General features: G+C 43.8%; 1 protein-coding gene across 5 annotated transcripts in view; it reads left to right on the top strand.

The window, feature by feature from the left end:
• The window catches only part of TRMT1L (tRNA methyltransferase 1L), a 64265-nt gene that overhangs the window by 28263 nt on the left and 18664 nt on the right, over positions 1–17338 (top strand). For 4 of the 5 annotated variants that reach the window (XM_073356671.2, XM_073356668.2, XM_073356670.2 and 1 more), the window contains exons 7-12: positions 3619–3742; positions 6389–6468; positions 7726–7975; positions 9932–10144; positions 13129–13316; positions 16778–16856. In XM_073356671.2, the coding sequence (XP_073212772.1) occupies positions 3619–3742; positions 6389–6468; positions 7726–7975; positions 9932–10144; positions 13129–13316; positions 16778–16856 (934 nt within the window). The remainder of the gene's footprint in view (positions 1–3618; positions 3743–6388; positions 6469–7725; positions 7976–9931; positions 10145–13128; positions 13317–16777; positions 16857–17338) is intronic. The other variant, XM_073356673.2, reaches the window with a different exon arrangement.

The following is a 17338-nucleotide window of genomic DNA, read 5'->3' as shown; positions in this document are numbered from 1 at the left end:
GCTTAGTATAATTGTTGAAAGCGTACTTCGCTAGCAGAGCTTGATAGTCAGAAATGTGGAATTGAAGGGCCACGGAGTAGTGTTTGCATGCCAGGAGGTCCAGGTATTTCACCACGTTATCTGGGTGCGTGTGTAAGAGTTGGAGTGCTAGTGTGCCCGTTCCATGGCCACGTGCATGACCAGCGAGGCCAGAGGGAGGTGGGAAAATATCTTCCACCCCTCTTAGCCAGTACGAAGCACCTGCCTTCTACCCTCTTGGGTGTGCAGGTGCAGGATACCGGCATGTGCCACACTGCTCCTGCAGGTTGTAGAACAGTATTGTGAATGGGCAGAGCTACGTGTGTCAGGCCATGGGGCTGAAGAATGTTTAACAACTGGTCCAGTTGGTCTTGGACCTCTTCTAGAGGGATGCCCAAGTCAAAGGCCATGCTCTGTACCAGCTCCTGGTACTGGTGGGGATTGTCAGGAGGCAAGAGGGTCGGAGGGATCAGGGCCTCATCTGGAGAGAAGAGGCTGCTGTCTGGGCTGGCGGTACCGGATCAAACATTGGGTCCTCTTTCGGGTCTGAGACCATTGGAGCCGGCGGAGGGGCTGAGGTGGTTCTGGTATGAGGCCACCGATGGTGGGTCCAAGCAGTGATGGAGTCCCACATGGGCCAGTGATGCCATGAGGCCAGATCTTAATAGTACTGCGGGTCCCATGGATACGAGTACCACACAGGTGAGCCCGGAGCATAGGGAGCCGGAAAAGGCATGTGAGCCTGAGAGTCCGCATTACGCCGAGAGACTGGGAAGAAGGATGTCTCTTCTGCTGAGAAGCCCTCCAAGTCTGAAGAAGGCTCCAGCAGTGGTGGAGCCATCAGTGCGGGTGGTACCACGATCGCCGGGAGTGGGTCGCAGCTGAGGAGGAGTGACTCAGCCGCTGGTGAAGGTGGCCAGGAGGCAGAAAAAAGCAGCGAGGGCGGGTACGACAGCTTGAGATGGGACAAGGAGACCAGCGGATCCATCTGGCCTGGTGTTGAGAACACATCCTATCCTCTGCCACTCTGAGGCGGGGTATGCAGAGCACAGCCTGGAGACTGCTGCCATGGCTGAGTAGTGCACACGGGCAGGCTGTTGAGACCCTTGGTCCTCGCAGGAGCTGGTGGGTCTCGCTTCTGCTTTTCCTTGCCCTCTGGCTTAGGGGGTGGCAGTGCAGGTCACCATCCGACCAAACCCATCTTGGGGAGGAAACACAGTGTGGCTCAGTGGTCTGCAACGGGGACCTGCTGCAGTGTTCATGAGAGCGCTTGTGACTGTCCTTATGTGCCTTCTTGTGTTTCAGTGGTGCTGATGGGTCCAGGTGTGAAGCCGAGGCCAGGGCGCTTACCGCCAGTCATGGGCAGTGCACCACCAGCACGAATGTTCTGGGATCAAACTCTGCACGAGGCTGGAGCGCTTCCACTATGAAGAACTTACAGAGGCGCTGAAGACAAGCGTTGCGAGTCCTTGATGGGAAGGACTTGCAGATATCACTGCATGTGACAGTGTGTCTTACCCAGGCATTAGAAACAGCGCATGTGCTTGTTGCTCACAGAGAACGAGTGAGGGCACGAGGTGCAGTTCTTGAACCCCAGAACGTGGGGCATATTCCCCCAAATGGGTCAGGATACGCCCTGTGAGGGGCTACTATATAAACTAACTTATTTACAGAAGTATGGAAAGAAAGAATCAGAACTCACTAACTATCTACAATGGACCATCATTCTCATAGAGTGCACGAGCACGAAGAGAGGATTCTGATTCCAACCATGTGGTGAGAGGGAACCGAGGGCGTGTCGCCCCACACAAACCCCTATAACCTCACATGGAGCACATAACAACATAAGGTGGCCGTGCGGGTCAATGGACACTGCTCCTCTGAAACTTCTGGCTCTGGTGCATGGCATGCATGTGCACCTGCATTTGTCATACATATAGGGGACTATTACTCGAAGAAGAACAGTTATTACTCTTCTAGCTGGTAAGTTAGGCAGTTCTGCTCCTCTCTGTCCTCTTCATCCATCTTTTATTGTGTCCTCTCTACCACTGCCATGTGAAGGGCACGTAATATTAAAGGTAGTTCCCATTCTGATGCTGCCATATGAACAGGTCATTGTAGAAAGTGAACCTATCATTGGCCCTCCCACACACACACATATATAGGCACGCATGCGCGCACACACACACATGATCCTCGCTAGAACGCGGGATTCGGGATCCATGCGCGATACCGTGTTAAGGCGGGGACTGCGTTAAAATGAATTGCAATTAAAGTAATTAAATTTGGGATCCATGGTCGCGACCGCGTTATATGCGAATTTGCGCTATATAGAAGCGTGTTCTAGTGAGGGTCCGGTGTACATGCGCGCGTGTGCACACACATGCATGCGCATATACACACACACACACACACACACAAACATGCTCTTCTTCATTTAGGGGGAAAAGGTGATCTAATCAACTGAGTATGGGATTGGGAGTTAGGAAATCTGGGTTTTATTCCCAAATCCTCTCACTAATTATTGGACTTGGATCAATCTCTCAACTTTTATGGTTCACTTCCCCCCCCCCATCTACAAAATGGAGATAATACTTCCACACCTGTGTAATTCTGAGATTGACAAATGGAAATCACAGTATAAACTGTGAAGTTCTTCATCTTTGCTCCTTCCCCTTTTCATTTCTTCATAATGTAGTCCTGTTGGTTAAAATGCCATAAAAGTCTAATCAATTTGTATTAAAAATGAAATATTTCATTTCAATTTTATGGATGGTTGGGGAGAATTTATATAAATATCTAAGCAATAAATATGTGGGAGGCAGTTATATGTTCCTGATCCCCAGGATATCTAAGTACCTAGACAGAGCTACAAAAAAATCTTATTTGTGAGACACCTCACTTGTCCAGGCTGGATTAAGGCAGTAGAAGGAGTACACAGCACATGGATACATTCTCTCTCCAATTCTCAGTTAGTATGATTCTACTGAAATGGCAGTATTCTATGTTCAAGTATGCAAAATAGAAAACCTGTCTTCAGTGATCCTGCCAGAGAGGGTACATTTGCAAGGTTCAGAGTATATAGCCAATTTTCTGCCTATAGGAGAGTAATGGTTTGTTTCAGAAACTATTCTGAATTTTTCAGGTAAAAATGAAGGTCTCTGAAATCCTGGACTGACTTTAGCCCTTCTGTCTTTTTAGTTATCAAGAAGTGACTGGAGTACTATCAGAAGCTCAGTGGTATTTTTTGTTATGAGAGAATGTATTTCCTGCAGCATCTCATACTATTCAACTTGAACGAGTTCTTGAAGGGGTGTAATTCTGTGAAAGAAATTTGTATGATGAAACTATGGCATTTTATAGGGTGTAAATCAGGGTAGAATTTGGCCCCAAGTCTGCCAATGTCCTGAATATAAAGTAGCTGTGATCTCCTTTCCTGGCACCAAACGGTAATAGGCTGGTTTTCATGTGTTAACATTGTTATGTATCAGTGGGATTGGGGCCCTAATTATTTGAAAGATCTTTTTTGAATTTTATAGCTAAAATGTACAAATACAAATTAGTATTAACTCTCTTTCCTCTCCTAAAATATTTTTTTAGCCCCTGCTCCTAAGTCTTCTCATGAAGTGCTGAAAGAGGCAGACACAGATGTACAAGTTCTTCCTAACTACTCCACACCTCAGAAATCAGATTCCTATTTTAATCCCAAAATGAAACTCAACAGGTGAGGGGGTTAGTGGGGAGAGGTTGCAAAGAAAATGCTCTCACTTAAAAGAATTATCCCAGTAAACAGCCCACTATGATGTCTAGAGGAATAACATTTTTCAAGCAGTAAAAATAAGATGCCTAATATAGGAAGGCTCCATTTTGATGCTTTTCTAATTTTGCTCACTGACCTATCTTCCTTATATACTGCTGGGAAGACTTTTCTAAAACAACAGAAATGGTCTTCAGAACAAAATGTGTTCCAGTTTCTAAGGAAATAAAGATGCTAGCTTATGCAGCAGTGTGGGAGTTTGAGGGGGAAAAACCAATATAAACCACACCTGAGAACTCAAAAAACCTATTCAGTGAAATGTTTTCCTTTGAGTTTTTGTGACTAGACACCACTTAAGTGCTCTCCTCCAGCACAGCTAAGGCATGAGCATACTACATACATATCTCATATCCTAGGACTCCTTTTTATAGGTCCCACTTTATTGGAGTAGATTCTTTCCTCTAGCTCAGGGGTGGGCAAACTTTTTGGCCTGAGGGCCACATCAGGGTTCTAAAACTGTATGGAGGGCCGGGTAGGGAAGGCTGTGCCTCCCCTAACCCTATCCACCCCTTCCCACTTCCCGCCCCCTACTTTACCCTTCAGAACCCCCGACCCATCCAACCTCACCTACTCCTTGTCCCCCGACTGCCCCCTCCTGGGGCCCCCCTACCCCTAACTGCCCCCCCGGGATCCCATCCCCTATCCAACCCCCCCTGCCCCCTGACTTCCCCGCCCCCTGTCCCCTGACAGGCCCCTGGGACCCCCCGCATCCAACCCCCTCCCCCCAAGCCCCTTTCAAAATGTGACCCTGCGAACACAGGCAGAGGACATGGGAGGAGCAGGGGCAGAGGCGCAGCCAGAGAGAAGCAGCGGGTTTCCCCTTCAAAGCTCCGCTTTTCTCCAGTCAGCTGCGCGGCTACCCAGTGCTCCTCCTGAGTCCTCCGCCCGCGTTCGCCGCACTCCCACAACCCGCACCGCCCACCTGCTCCCCTGAGACTGTAGATGAGCCTCCCTTCCTGCTCTCCCCTGTCCTCGCTGTGCAGCCTCCCGCACTGGTGGCGCAGTGCACTGAGGCTGCGGGGGAGGGAGTATAGCAGGGGAGAGGCTGGGGGCTAGCCTCCCCGGCCGGGAGCTCAAGAGCCGGGCAGGACGGTCCTGTGGGCTGGAAGTGGCCCACAGGCTGTAGTTTGCCCACCTCTGTTCTAGCTCCTCTTCACATCACTCGTTTTAATGTCAGTAGAGTGGGTAGTCATTTCGTCCTCAGAAAAATCATAACCTCACCCTATTGCTGCAATACCAAAGCCTGTTCCCTGAAACACTGAAGTTCAACTACCCTTCAGTCATTATCAGGGTCCTTCTCCAGAAGGAACACTGCCAAAGATAATTTTGAATCTGTCTGGGGAAATTTCTCAGGTCAGTCTAGGAAGACTGATGGTTATTTCCAGACAGCTGTTATTAGCAGTGAATGGTTTTAAAAAAAAACAAACCCACCACCAGTAATCTCTCTGGTCTGTTCTTTCATAGAGCACATTAACTTCCTATAGAAAGCAGCATAAACCCCAAACAAACAGCATATTCTCTTGAACCCCAGTCAGTGGTGTCTAACCAGCAAGTGGAATCTCAAGTTCTTATCTTTCATACTACTTTTTTGCCACACTGTGAAGGATTCCATTCCACTACAAACTCTTAGGCCAGGTATAAACTACAAATTTATATTGGTATAACTACGTCACTTAGGGGTGTGAAAAATGCACACCCTTGAGTGACAGTTATACCGACCTAACCCCCAATTTAGACACCGCTGTGTCGATGGGACAACTTCTCACATTAACATAGTTAATCCACCACCCTGAGAGGCAATAGCTATGCTGACGGGAGACGCTGTCTTGTTGGCATAGTAGTATCTTCACTAAAGCACTGCAGCAGTACAAGAAGACAAGCCCTTAGGCCAGCAGTTGATACTTTAAATGCCCAAACAATTAGGCTGCATACCAAATTTGCCTGCTACATGGACTCACTAATCATAGTAAGAAACCATGATATAGTGGTGTTTTATATCTCAGTGCTCCATGGATAAGTGTTAAAGTCAGCACTCCTAGAAAGTTATCATTGGAATTAATTTAAGAATATTTGAGTACTCTGAGACCTACAAATGCTGTTTAAGGTAGTAAAAGCTTTAGAAAACCTTCTGGTGGCTGTTAAGCCCAGTTATTGCAAAACCTGTTGCTGGAACAAATTACCCTAAGCCCTGGTCTACCGTGCGGGGGGGAGGAAATCGATCTAAGTTCCGCAACTTCAGCTATGTGAATAATGTAGCTGAAGTCGATGTATTTAGACCTACTCACCGCGGTGTCTTCGCTATGGTGAGTCGACTGCTGCCACTCCCCCGTTGACTCTGCCTGCGCCTCTCACGGTGGTGGAGTACAGGAGTCGACGGGAGAGCGCTCGGGGATCGATTTATCCCATCTAGACTCGACACAGTAAATCGACCCCCGCTGGATTGATCGCTGCCCGCCTATCCGGCGGGTAGTGTAGCCATACCCTAAGATGGAAGAAACAAAAATATGTGAAATACATACTCTAAACTTTATTATACACCTTTTTATCTTCTAGGCAACTGATATTCTGTGCATTAGCTGTTTTGGCTGAAGAACGGAACCCCTTAGAATGTTTGGATGCATTTGGGGCCACCGGTAAATAAACAAACTTTTGGAATCTCATTTTACTTCCTTTAAATCTCGAATTTTATTTTACAATTTGTAGCAAGTCCCTCTCATGAGAAATAGACATTGTATATTTAAGTATTATGTGGTCGTTGCTTAGGCAGACTCCTTTTGACTTCCTTGTGTGTTTCCCCAGTTCAGGATTTGGCTCTAGATGTGTAAAAGGACCATAAATATCTTTGAGATGAAGTTACTGATGCTCAAAAGGAAGAATTTTTACATTTTAAAGTGCATGAAGTACCGTGCATCTTAACTTGATGAGTTATGTCCAAGGTCCCATGTATTCTGATTCGATAGCTGTGGAGTTTGGCTTCAGAATCAACCCCTAGTCGTAGAACAGTGCCACTGAATCCAAACTTTCATTTAAAAAATTGTTTCCAGTCTCTATATTTATAAAGAAGAATCCTGACCATGAAATTAATGTAAACCAATGTGGTGGTGTCTTCCTGAATCTGTAGACAGTGAAACAATAGATTGGAAAGGTGTGAACTGTCCCCATGATCTCAATCAGGTGTTAATTCTAAAACCTGAAGACAAAAATTTAAATGCAACATTTATGCTAAAATGCTCAGCAGTTCATGTCCTGCTAATGTGTTTATTGCACAATTCCAAGCCACACCAAAAGTCTTAACTGCCTCCTATCCAGCTATCAAAACCTCCTGTTTTCCCCCCACAACAATTTTTACAATACAGTCACCTATTGTTGTTACAAATATCTGCAACACATCAAAAATTTAAAATTTAGGGGCAGCATAAAAACAATTTAATATCAGACTAACAAGGACTGCTATATTAGTTAAAATGTTAATTTTCCTGTTTCATTCAGTTAAATTAAACTGAGGGGTTTTTTTAAATCTTGCTCTGCCACAGAAGTTCCAGTCTGCTGCATTAGATTGTTGCACAAGCCCAGGGGACTTGCTACAGATTTGAGGTCCAATTTGTTTCACAGTACAGAGAGCATTTTTATATCTATGGCACTTACCTTGTAATGAGAATTGGGTAGGCAAACCCTTGTACCCATATAGACTTCAGTGAGTCTTCACACAAATGCTGGAGTTTGTCAACAGAGTTCTTGCACGATGAAAGCCTGTGTATGGATCACATTTCTGTATTATGCACATTTAGGGTTTGATTGTGGTTTTATTGAAGTTAAGGGGATCAAGAACCAGGCCTTTATTCTATTGCATGCAACCAACCATAAAATTATGCGCTTGCCTTTCTCCTCAGGTATAATGGGATTACAGTGGGCAAAGCACCTTGGAAATTCTGTGAAGGTTACGATTAATGATTTCAATGAAAATTCCGTGACAATGATTCAGGAAAACTGCCATTTAAACAAGATGAAGGTGATGATGAATACTAAGGAAGAGGACGACTGTGATGAAACTATGGAAGAAGGAGAGGAAAATGTAGGCATTATTGAAGTGACAAAAATGGATGCTAATGTCATAATGCACTTGAGATCCTTCGATTTTATGTAAGTGAAGAGTGTTGGCTAATACAAGTTTGTCTTTACTCGATGCTTTGATCTTGACTGTAATTTAATTTTTGCCCCAGTGGTTATTTAGAGAAGTCTGAATGGATGAGACAACGAACAGCGGCTGGTTATTTGCTTATTAAAAGTTTAATTGTAGCAACTGAAGTGCTACGTAAATAGAGACAATTTTAAATCTTTTAAAAAATAATCACTGGGAAAACATTTAAGTCCTTCTGGCATCCAAAGTGGAAAATAAGCACCCAGGTAATGCGTGTTGGGTGCTGTGTTCTCGGTGGTCAGGCGTGGTGGTTGGAGCCATGGTTGAGAACAGGTACCAAGGTCGAAGTCAGCCATAGAGTCAGGACCAGGATAGCGCTGAAATCAGGGTCCAGGGATAGGCTGTGGGTCAGAACTGATGTCAGAGTCTATAGACAAGCCAAATCAGGATCATAGTTGGAGTCTGGATGCAGGCCAAAGGTTGAAGCTGGATTGGAGTTAGTCCAAAGGTCAGGAGGCAAGGGCAGGGCTAGAGCAAGGACAGAGTAAGGAATGGGCAAGGCTGAAGTGGGCTGGAACAAGGCTGGGGCAGGAACAGGAACTGGATCAAGAGAAGGCTGGAAGCCTAATGACACTAACACTGCAAGGCAGCAGGAGGATTCCTGGCTCAGTAGTGCTGTTGTACAGACTAACTTGCTGCTCAGGCAGGATCAGTGAAATACCTGTGCCTGGGGGTCACCTGACCCAGGCTCTGCCCAGGAATAGGCTGCTGCAGCATGCCTTAGTGCTGAGGCTTTGCTTACGGGATGAATCCCTGCAACTGAGTTGCTGCAACATGCCTGAATGATGAGCAGGGATCCTAGTTTTCCATAATAAAAAACCCTCAAAATTCTCCAATAAAAAAACCCCCATAAAAATGAGTGTTTTTCCCATGATTATAATGAAATGCTGAACTTTAGTTTCCCTAATCACAATAGGAAGCACAGCCACGGGGGGCTGACAACCCAAGCCCCTCCATCCAGGGCTCTGGCTTTAAGTTCTGGTTCGGTTAATACAGAGAGCTGGATAATGGAGGCTCAGATAACATGTACCATAGAACCCAGTTTTTCATTTTTTACAAAATGTAAAAACTAAAGACTATAAAAACACAAATTCTGGATTTTTCCATGGCAAAGGGATTTCTAGGATCCGTGGTGATGAGTCACTGCAGGCTCTGCTGGAGGGGGAAGTCACGGCAGCTGAGTGAGCAGCTCTGGTTTGGCTGCAGGTTTGCCTCACAATGTGTATGAACATTTTAGGCCAGACTTGTGGATTTTTGGTATAACTTTGTCTGTTTGGGGAAAAATGAAATATAAGAATATTTTTTCTGTAATTTTAGCTAATTTGAAATTCATATCTGTGCATGTAGTTTTTAATAAGGCCGCATGTTTATGGATCACTTATTGTAATCCATTCTTAAATAGCATAGCTGATTTAATTAGAATCTGTGGCCAAAATATTCAAATGTTAGTGCCCAAATGCAGGCACTAAATCCATACATAGATATCAAAATAAGTGGTCTGATTCTTAGAGTTGCTGAACATCCACAAACCAGTTGAATTCTGTGGGAGTTAGTTTATTTGTATATTCTCCCGTCTTTCAGAATAAACACCGGTATCTTGGCCAGCATTCTTCTTAGTTCAATTATCCAGTGTACTAGAATGTGAGAGAGATTGTGCTGGATGTGTGATGACTGTTGCATTACTCAATATGTACTGCCTGCCCCCTCTAAATTTGTTGCTTTGTAAATTATTTGGGCATGTTGGAGGTATGGAAGGTGTGTTGTAAAATCAAATTCTATTTTTATTTTACTTCAGATGTTATGGGTGAGGATTTTTTTAAACCATTTTTTTCTCTGATAGCTTGAAAGCTAAGTAGTTATGTACCAGAGATGCTTCTCAGTGTATATTTTGTTTTTAGACACCTGGACCCATTTGGAACAGCTGTGAACTACCTGGATTCTGCATTCAGAAATGTAAGAAATCTTGGAATAGTATCAGTGACATCCACAGACATCTGTTCTCTGTATGCAAAAGCTCAGCATGTGGCCCAGCGTCACTACGGCTGTAACGTTGTCAGAACGGAGTACTTCAAGGAACTGGCAGCTAGAATAGTAGTTGCTGCTGTGGCAAGGTACTATTAAAACATAGAAATCGTGGTCAGCTCTTAAGCTCTGGTAGAAGAGGATTGCTAATGCATGCTTTTGGTGATTGCTAAAGCAAGTTGTGTCTTTGCTTTTCAGAATTCCTTAAGCTCTACAAATTAGGCATTGAAATATCAATTTTGTACTTGATTTCAAGTTCACTACTATAGAACAATTTAAGTATTTTAAACTGAAGTGACTGGCAAGATGGCAAATGGGTACGGAGTGTATTATTAATCTTCAGAAAGAAAAGGTAATCTAATGCAAACTTGAATATCTGAAGATTTTAAGTTCCTTTTTCATTTAGTGGTGATTTAATGCTGCCTAAGCCTTTATAAATACTTCAGAAGCTATTAAAGCAATTAATTATCTGTGGGAAAGAGCATTAAATTAGATTTGTTTAAATGGAAATAAACTCATTAGTGTCAACTTTCACAGTATATTTCATAACTAGCAAACAGATATTCACTCCAAAATCTGGGCCCCCTATCCTCAAGTGTTTACAAACAATAAACACAGTGTGGCTAAATTTTTCACAAGTTAAATATTATGGTTAAGGAAAAAAAATGATCTGGTGCTGTAAATCTACTACCTACAAGTAAATCTACTTACAAAGCAAATATGATATAGTGCCTGTCCTGCAAACCTTGTTCATAATATTAGTCCTTTCTCGTACAAATATTCCCAGTGACTTCATAAGTGTACTCAGAAGTGAAAGTTGGGGGTTTGGACACTAAATCAAGACATACAAACCCAGATCAAGATAATGGAACAATCAGTTCAGGGAAGAGTGAGTGGGAGATTAGGTGTGAAAGATCTTGAGACTATGTAAACGAATCCACTCACTGCGAGGTGCCCCGTTGTAGCCAGGAGTAGCATGGCAGCACACTCCAGCACTGTGGTGGTTTCTCTATCAGAAACTTGGCCTTCTTGCTGGGTCACTATTTTAAATACACCCTTTCTTGGGTCATATTCATCCAAACTAAGAGTCTCCAAAATATTTTTAACACAAACAAAAATTCTTCCCCCTCTGTAGAGTTCTTCCTCACCCTGTTTTCAACAGGACCTGTAGCCCCCTTGCTGGGCTCAATAACCATTGTGGAAGGCTTTATATGCCCCTTTCTTTGGAGCCAGTAGGGGACCCAATCCCACCCTCTATTCTAGGTTCCGGTCCAGGGGTCTTGTACTGAACAGACAGGTCTGCTCCCTTACCTGAGCTACAGTTTTCCATGGGCCACTTCCTACATAGTCTCTTAAGTTCTCCTTTGGGTATGTCCATTTTGTCCCTGCATAAACAGGATCTTTCCCAGGCCTCTCTACAGGGAGAACTTTTCCAGACTCTTCCCTTTTTGGTCTGGGTCTCTCACGGGCCTTCATGCCTGTAGAACTTTTCCTTACTGTCTGAGCTTTCTGCCTCGTTCTTTCTCCAGCCCTTTTCCCAGCTGGGCTTTATCATCACTTAAGCCTCATTCCCCTCAAGTGGGACTCATTCGGTAATCAGACTGGTTTAGTCCTATGCTCTCCAACCCACAGAGCAAGCTACCCTGTTACAGACTCCATAGTCAATTATATTAAATTGGACCTGTTTAGATTGTCTTGTCCAGCTCCTTGCCCATGCTAGCTTATTCCCTATAGCATATTCTCCAGTGCTATATCCCATTTAACTTTTAACTGATTCTAGCACTAGGGGTTTCATCTGTCCCTGTAAAACCACACCGCAGGCTGAGACCTCATATTGGAATAACTTTTCCAGAGTGTCAAGCTAAATTTTCCTTGCTAATTTTCACCTTGCTTCTAATTACACCCCTCCAAAGTACCCTAAAGGATTCCTCTTTTCTTGGTAAAAAGAAAAGGAGTACTTGTGGCACCTTAGATTAACATTAGTCTCTGAGGTGCCACAAGTACTCTTTTTCTTTTTGCGAATACAGACTAACATGGCTGCTACTCTGAAACCTGTCTTTTCTTGGTGTATACCAGTTCAGATACTAGTAGCTAGTGATTTATCTCCCCTTAGTCTTCATTTAACTTAGATCTACTTATTTACTTTCTGTAATCTTTCCTTTGAAGTCTATCCCTCCAAGTCTTCTCGGCATCGAGGAACCCAAGTCATGGACCAGCACCCTATTGTGCTAGGCCAGGGGTGGGCAAACTTTTTGGCCCGAGGGCCACATCGGGGTTGTCAAACGGTATGGAGGGCTGGGTAAGGAAGGCTGTGCCTCCGCAAACAGCCTGGCCCCCGCCCCCTCCCCCTCCCACTTCCTGCCCCCTGACTGCCCCCCTCAGAACCCGACCCATCCAACCCCCCCGTTCCTTGTCCCCTGACTGCCCCCTCTTGGGACCCCCCACTCCTATCTAAACCCCCACTCCTATCCAACCCCCCCGCCCCCTCCGGGACTCCCGACCTATCCAACCCCCCTCCTCCCACTCCTTGTCCCCTGAACGTCCCCTCCCAGGACCCCATGCCCCATCCAACCCTCCCTGTTTCCTAACCGCCTCCCCCATCCCCCCAAACCTCCATCCCATACAACGGCTCCCTGTCCCCTGACTGCCCCCTGGGACCTCCTGCCCCTTATCCAACCCCCGCCGCCCCCTCACCATGCTGTTCAGAGCGGCAGGACAGGCTCATTGGAAAGCCAGGGAGGTGGGTGGGTACAAGCCGCACTGCCCGCGCGGGGGAGCAGGAACAGCAGGGGAGGGGCCGGGGGCTAACCTCTCAGCCAGGAGGTGCTGAGCAGGACAGTCCCGCGGGCCATAATTTGCCCACCTCTGTGCTAGGCTCTATACAAACACAGAACAAAAAGATGACCCCTGCCCTTCAGAGCCAACAGTCTAAGTGGAGGCTGTTTATAGATAGTGTAGGATTTTTCCAAACAATGGATGATCATAAATATATATATTGCACATGGTGGAACAGCTGGGAAAATTAGTCTTTGTTGAATTCCTATGGTAATATGCTATCTTTTTGCTTTTGTAGAGCTGCAGCTCGATGTAACAAAGGCATTGAAGTTTTGCTTGCAGTAGCTCTAGAACACTTTGTCCTAGTAGTGGTGAGAGTTTTGAGGGGACCATCTCCTGCAGATGATTCAGTCAAGAAAATTCGGTATCTTATCCACTGCCAGTGGTGTGAGGAGAGGATTTTTCAGGAGGGTAATATGGTAGAAGGTAAATGGATTTTCCTTGGGTTTCTTTTAAAGGTATAATCCCTGCATGTTTATTGTATGTACCTATGTTAGGCACGTAGTAAATTCCAACATGTCAAAATACTTGCTTTCACTAGAAATATTTCTTATAAAGCATTGTGATAATGGTCATACACATAAAGGGGAGAGTATTTTGATTATAATCCTTTAAGGTTCTTTGAGTAACTGTTATATGAATCCCACTGTAGGTGTGGGTGCACAAGCTTGGAATCTTTTGACGAGCAGTATCCATTAAGGCTACCCATGGCACCCTGCATGCCCTCACCCCACAGCACCAGGGGCTTAAAGAGTAGAGCAGCTTCAACTGCCCCTCATTTCCCTCTTCCCACTTGTGGCAGCGGGATGAAGCAACACTGTGTCTAACTGCTTCCCTGCAGCATTCTTGTTGTAATTAGTTTCTTATATTCTTGTTCTTAAATTTCATTTGGCCTGTTTGCACAGAAAAATAAAAATTCTTCAGTCTCCTCTAGGCCAAGGTATCTCTAATGGCTGAGCCTAGGTCTCCAGGTTTCAAAACCTACCCTGCCTGTGCCTCTGAATGATTGGCACAATAAATGTATCTTTTGTCTAGGGGAGACTCATATCACTGACAATTTACTATTTGTAAACCTTTCTCCAAGTGCACACACAAAGCTGCAAAACTTGTTTGAAGCTGGTTTTGATGGAGAAACCTACGAAGAACATATTGGATTCTGAGATTCCATTGGAAATAGTCCAGGAACATCCCTGTTATTCAATATTCTTCATCTGTTCCCTCAGGGCCATTTAGCAATGCCCATTAATAAGGGTATTCTTGCACTGATCAAGGACCTCTGGTAGACCCCAGCCTCCATTTCAGCCTCATCGAGGAAGTCATTTTGCCCCTAAGGGGTTCAAGTAATGTTTCCATTCATCCTGCTCTGGGATCACTGGTAGTGGCAGTGGCTCATGAAAAATCTAAACAGCATCTTATTGTGAAATCCACCCCTGGTATAAGGAATCAAAACTCTCTTTCGGAAGAAAAATATACTCAGCTAGCCTACAGTTCTGTATAGTCAGTTACCAGGCTCTGTTGGCAGAATATGATACAGTTGGATACAACCTTTCAGTCTGCCAAGAAGTTACCCCTGGACTCCGGAGATGAGTTCAGGGCTGTGATTACAGTAAGTCAACCTAAGATGGCCATTATGTTTTTAACTCAACAATGAACAAGAAATTATCCTTTCTGAATGATTTCAAGTTGATCCTTAGAGCTTTATACCACAGCTCTGAGCAAGAAATAAGGAAGGATTCTACCTTTCCCAAGCCAGAGACCTCCCTTGTCTTACTCGTACCACCAGATGGCTCCAGCCTCTTCTAAGAGACTGTTTCCAGAAGCAGAGATGCCCTACCACTACTGAAAGCACACATTTTTCTTCTGGTCAAGGAGGGAAGGATTCATGCTGCTGTCAAGAGTCTTGGACTGATTTTCAAGGATCTGTACCTCTTCTCCCCTTCTTTGGCAATAGCCTACCCCATCCCGCCTCATGACAATCTGCTGGTTTTTTGCTCCTAGGGAAGATGCATTGCTGATCAGAAAGGGATCCTTTCACCCCTATCCTGTTATTTCCCAGAGTTCTCAGGAAGATGCCAAAGGACAAGCTCCAGCTGATAATGGCCTGGGGATATCAGTTCTGGTACTCCAACTTCTGATGCACTTCTCCCTCCATACCCTTCTACCACTTCCAAGCCATCTTGATGTCATTTCACAGGACCGGGGGCTTGGATCTAGTGTCTCTGCCTCTGACAGCATGGAGATTAGCTGACTAAACTGGAGAAAGGAGCACAAGACATTCTAACCCAGAGCACAAAGGCTTCCACAGGACTGATTTACACAACCTCAGTGAAAGCATTTTTCATTATAGTCTATTCAGAGGTACTTTGAACCCTTGGAGTTTTCTATTCCTACTATCTACTGTCTTTTGAAACAATTGGGGCTATCCATCAGAGTACATTTAGCAGTTGTCTTTGCATATCATCCACCTGTTCAAAGCCATTTGTTTTTTTCCCACCCTACTGTTTCAAAGTATCTAAAACGACTATTAATTCATATGTTCCCTCTAGTCAAGGAGCCTTTTTCTACATGGAACATGAATATGGTACTTTGGTCATTTAGACCTGTCATGATTTAGACAAAAGTCAAAATGTGCATTTGTCTTGAAACTTTCTGGAAAATTACTCTGTTGGAATTTCTCATACTGCTTCTCTACCGCACTGGTGGTGGTTGGTTGTTTCGTTGGAGGGGTAAGGTTACGAAAAAAGGGTGTTAACAAAACATCTGCCATGTTTTTGAGATGTAAAAAAAATATTCACTGAGTATTTTCCCAAAGATCTTTACTACTCAAACTTCAGATAAATCAAATATTTAGTTCTTAATGAAGACACATGCCTTTTGCATATCTGAAATATTTTTAGGAACAGTTTGGTATATACAGATAGTGCACACAAGATTATTCTGCAGTTTGAGAATGTATTGAGTTGTGAAGCTCCAGAGTACATCCAGTGAGTGAGCTGTAGCTCACGAAAGCTTATGCTCAAATAAATTGGTTAGTCTCTAAGGTGCCACAAGTACTCCTCCTTTTCTTTTTGCGAATACAGACTAACACGGCTGTTACTCTGAAACCAGTTGTTTAGCTGTATCTTATTTGAATGTCTAATCCTATCTTATTTCTCATTGTACTTTAAGGGCCCGATGTCTTGGGCTGTTAAGGTATTAACACTTCCTTAAGACAATGATGCATTTTTTGGCTATGTGAGCATTAGACTGCAATAAGTATCACATTTTCTTTCATTCTTAAGAACAGAAATAAAATTGTCACCTGTATAGGTGCAGTGTTATAGCTGAGATTTTAAATGGACAAATTAACAGCATTCAGAGTCCTTCAACCTAGTACATATGCGCAAGGGAGCTGAGCTATGGCTGTCATGAAAATGCTATGAGTCAACTGAATTCTGTGCACATAGGCAACCATAATTTTAACAATTTTTTGCATGATACAATTTTTCTTGAAAAGCTTTTTTAGTTTAAACTTGTTTTTGCAGTGGAAAGTTCTAACCCACTAGCTAGAAGCAGTTATTTAAAACACATACCAAGTAATATGGAGCTCTGGGTTTGTTTTATTTTAATTTAAAAATAACTAAAGTTACAATGCCCCTCATTAGATTCCAGCGGACACCAGTTAGTAACTTGTAACAACATTAATAAAAGTTGGTGTCTCAGGCATTTTTACAGTTGTTTGTGTATTTTGGGTTCTGATGTTGCTCATCCTATTAAATGCCTCTACTTAGGCAGAATCACTTCTTGGTGGGTTCAACATTTCTAGTATCTAAAACATCTTTCATTTTGTTTGTATTTTGAAATAACTTAATCTATAGAACTCACTTTAATTCTGTTTTCTGTAACAGAAAACCCTTACCGGCAACTATCTTGTGACTGCCATGGCAGTATGCCTGGGAAGACAGCAGTAGAGCTTGGTCCTCTGTGGTAGGTACAGCACACAGCCTAACAAAAGTGAAAGCTTGTTCATAAAGCAGTAAGTTTATAGCTAGCAACTGAGATGGCCTTGGCAGCTGGTTATTTAATTGGAGAGCTGAGTAATAAAAAAAAATGAGTTTCCCTAGTCATATTGGTAGACAGCAAGCAGTGAGTTTACTAAATAAACAATAGTGAACTAGTTTTCAGTTTCACATCCTGGACATATTAAAACAATTACACTGCACAGGAGAATCTGGCTGAGTAGCTTCATGTTTTGCGACCAGAGAACTAGTATATATTGAACTGTAATTGATAACTAACTTGGTGTGCCTTTACATAATATCAAATACCTATGCACTTCCAGTAGTATAAAATAACTTGAACTGTTAAATGGTAAACAGCAATGGTGTTTATCCTTGGTTTTTTTGGATTGAAAGAATAGTTAAATTTAAATGTGAGCATTTCAGAACTAGATTATAGAAACAGAACTA

Source organism: Lepidochelys kempii, chromosome 8 (assembly GCF_965140285.1).
Source record: "Lepidochelys kempii isolate rLepKem1 chromosome 8, rLepKem1.hap1, whole genome shotgun sequence".
In the NCBI taxonomy this organism is placed as follows: domain Eukaryota; kingdom Metazoa; phylum Chordata; order Testudines; family Cheloniidae; genus Lepidochelys; species Lepidochelys kempii.
Note: the sequence above shows the minus strand (reverse complement) of the source record. Positions and strands in the feature narration are given on the sequence as shown.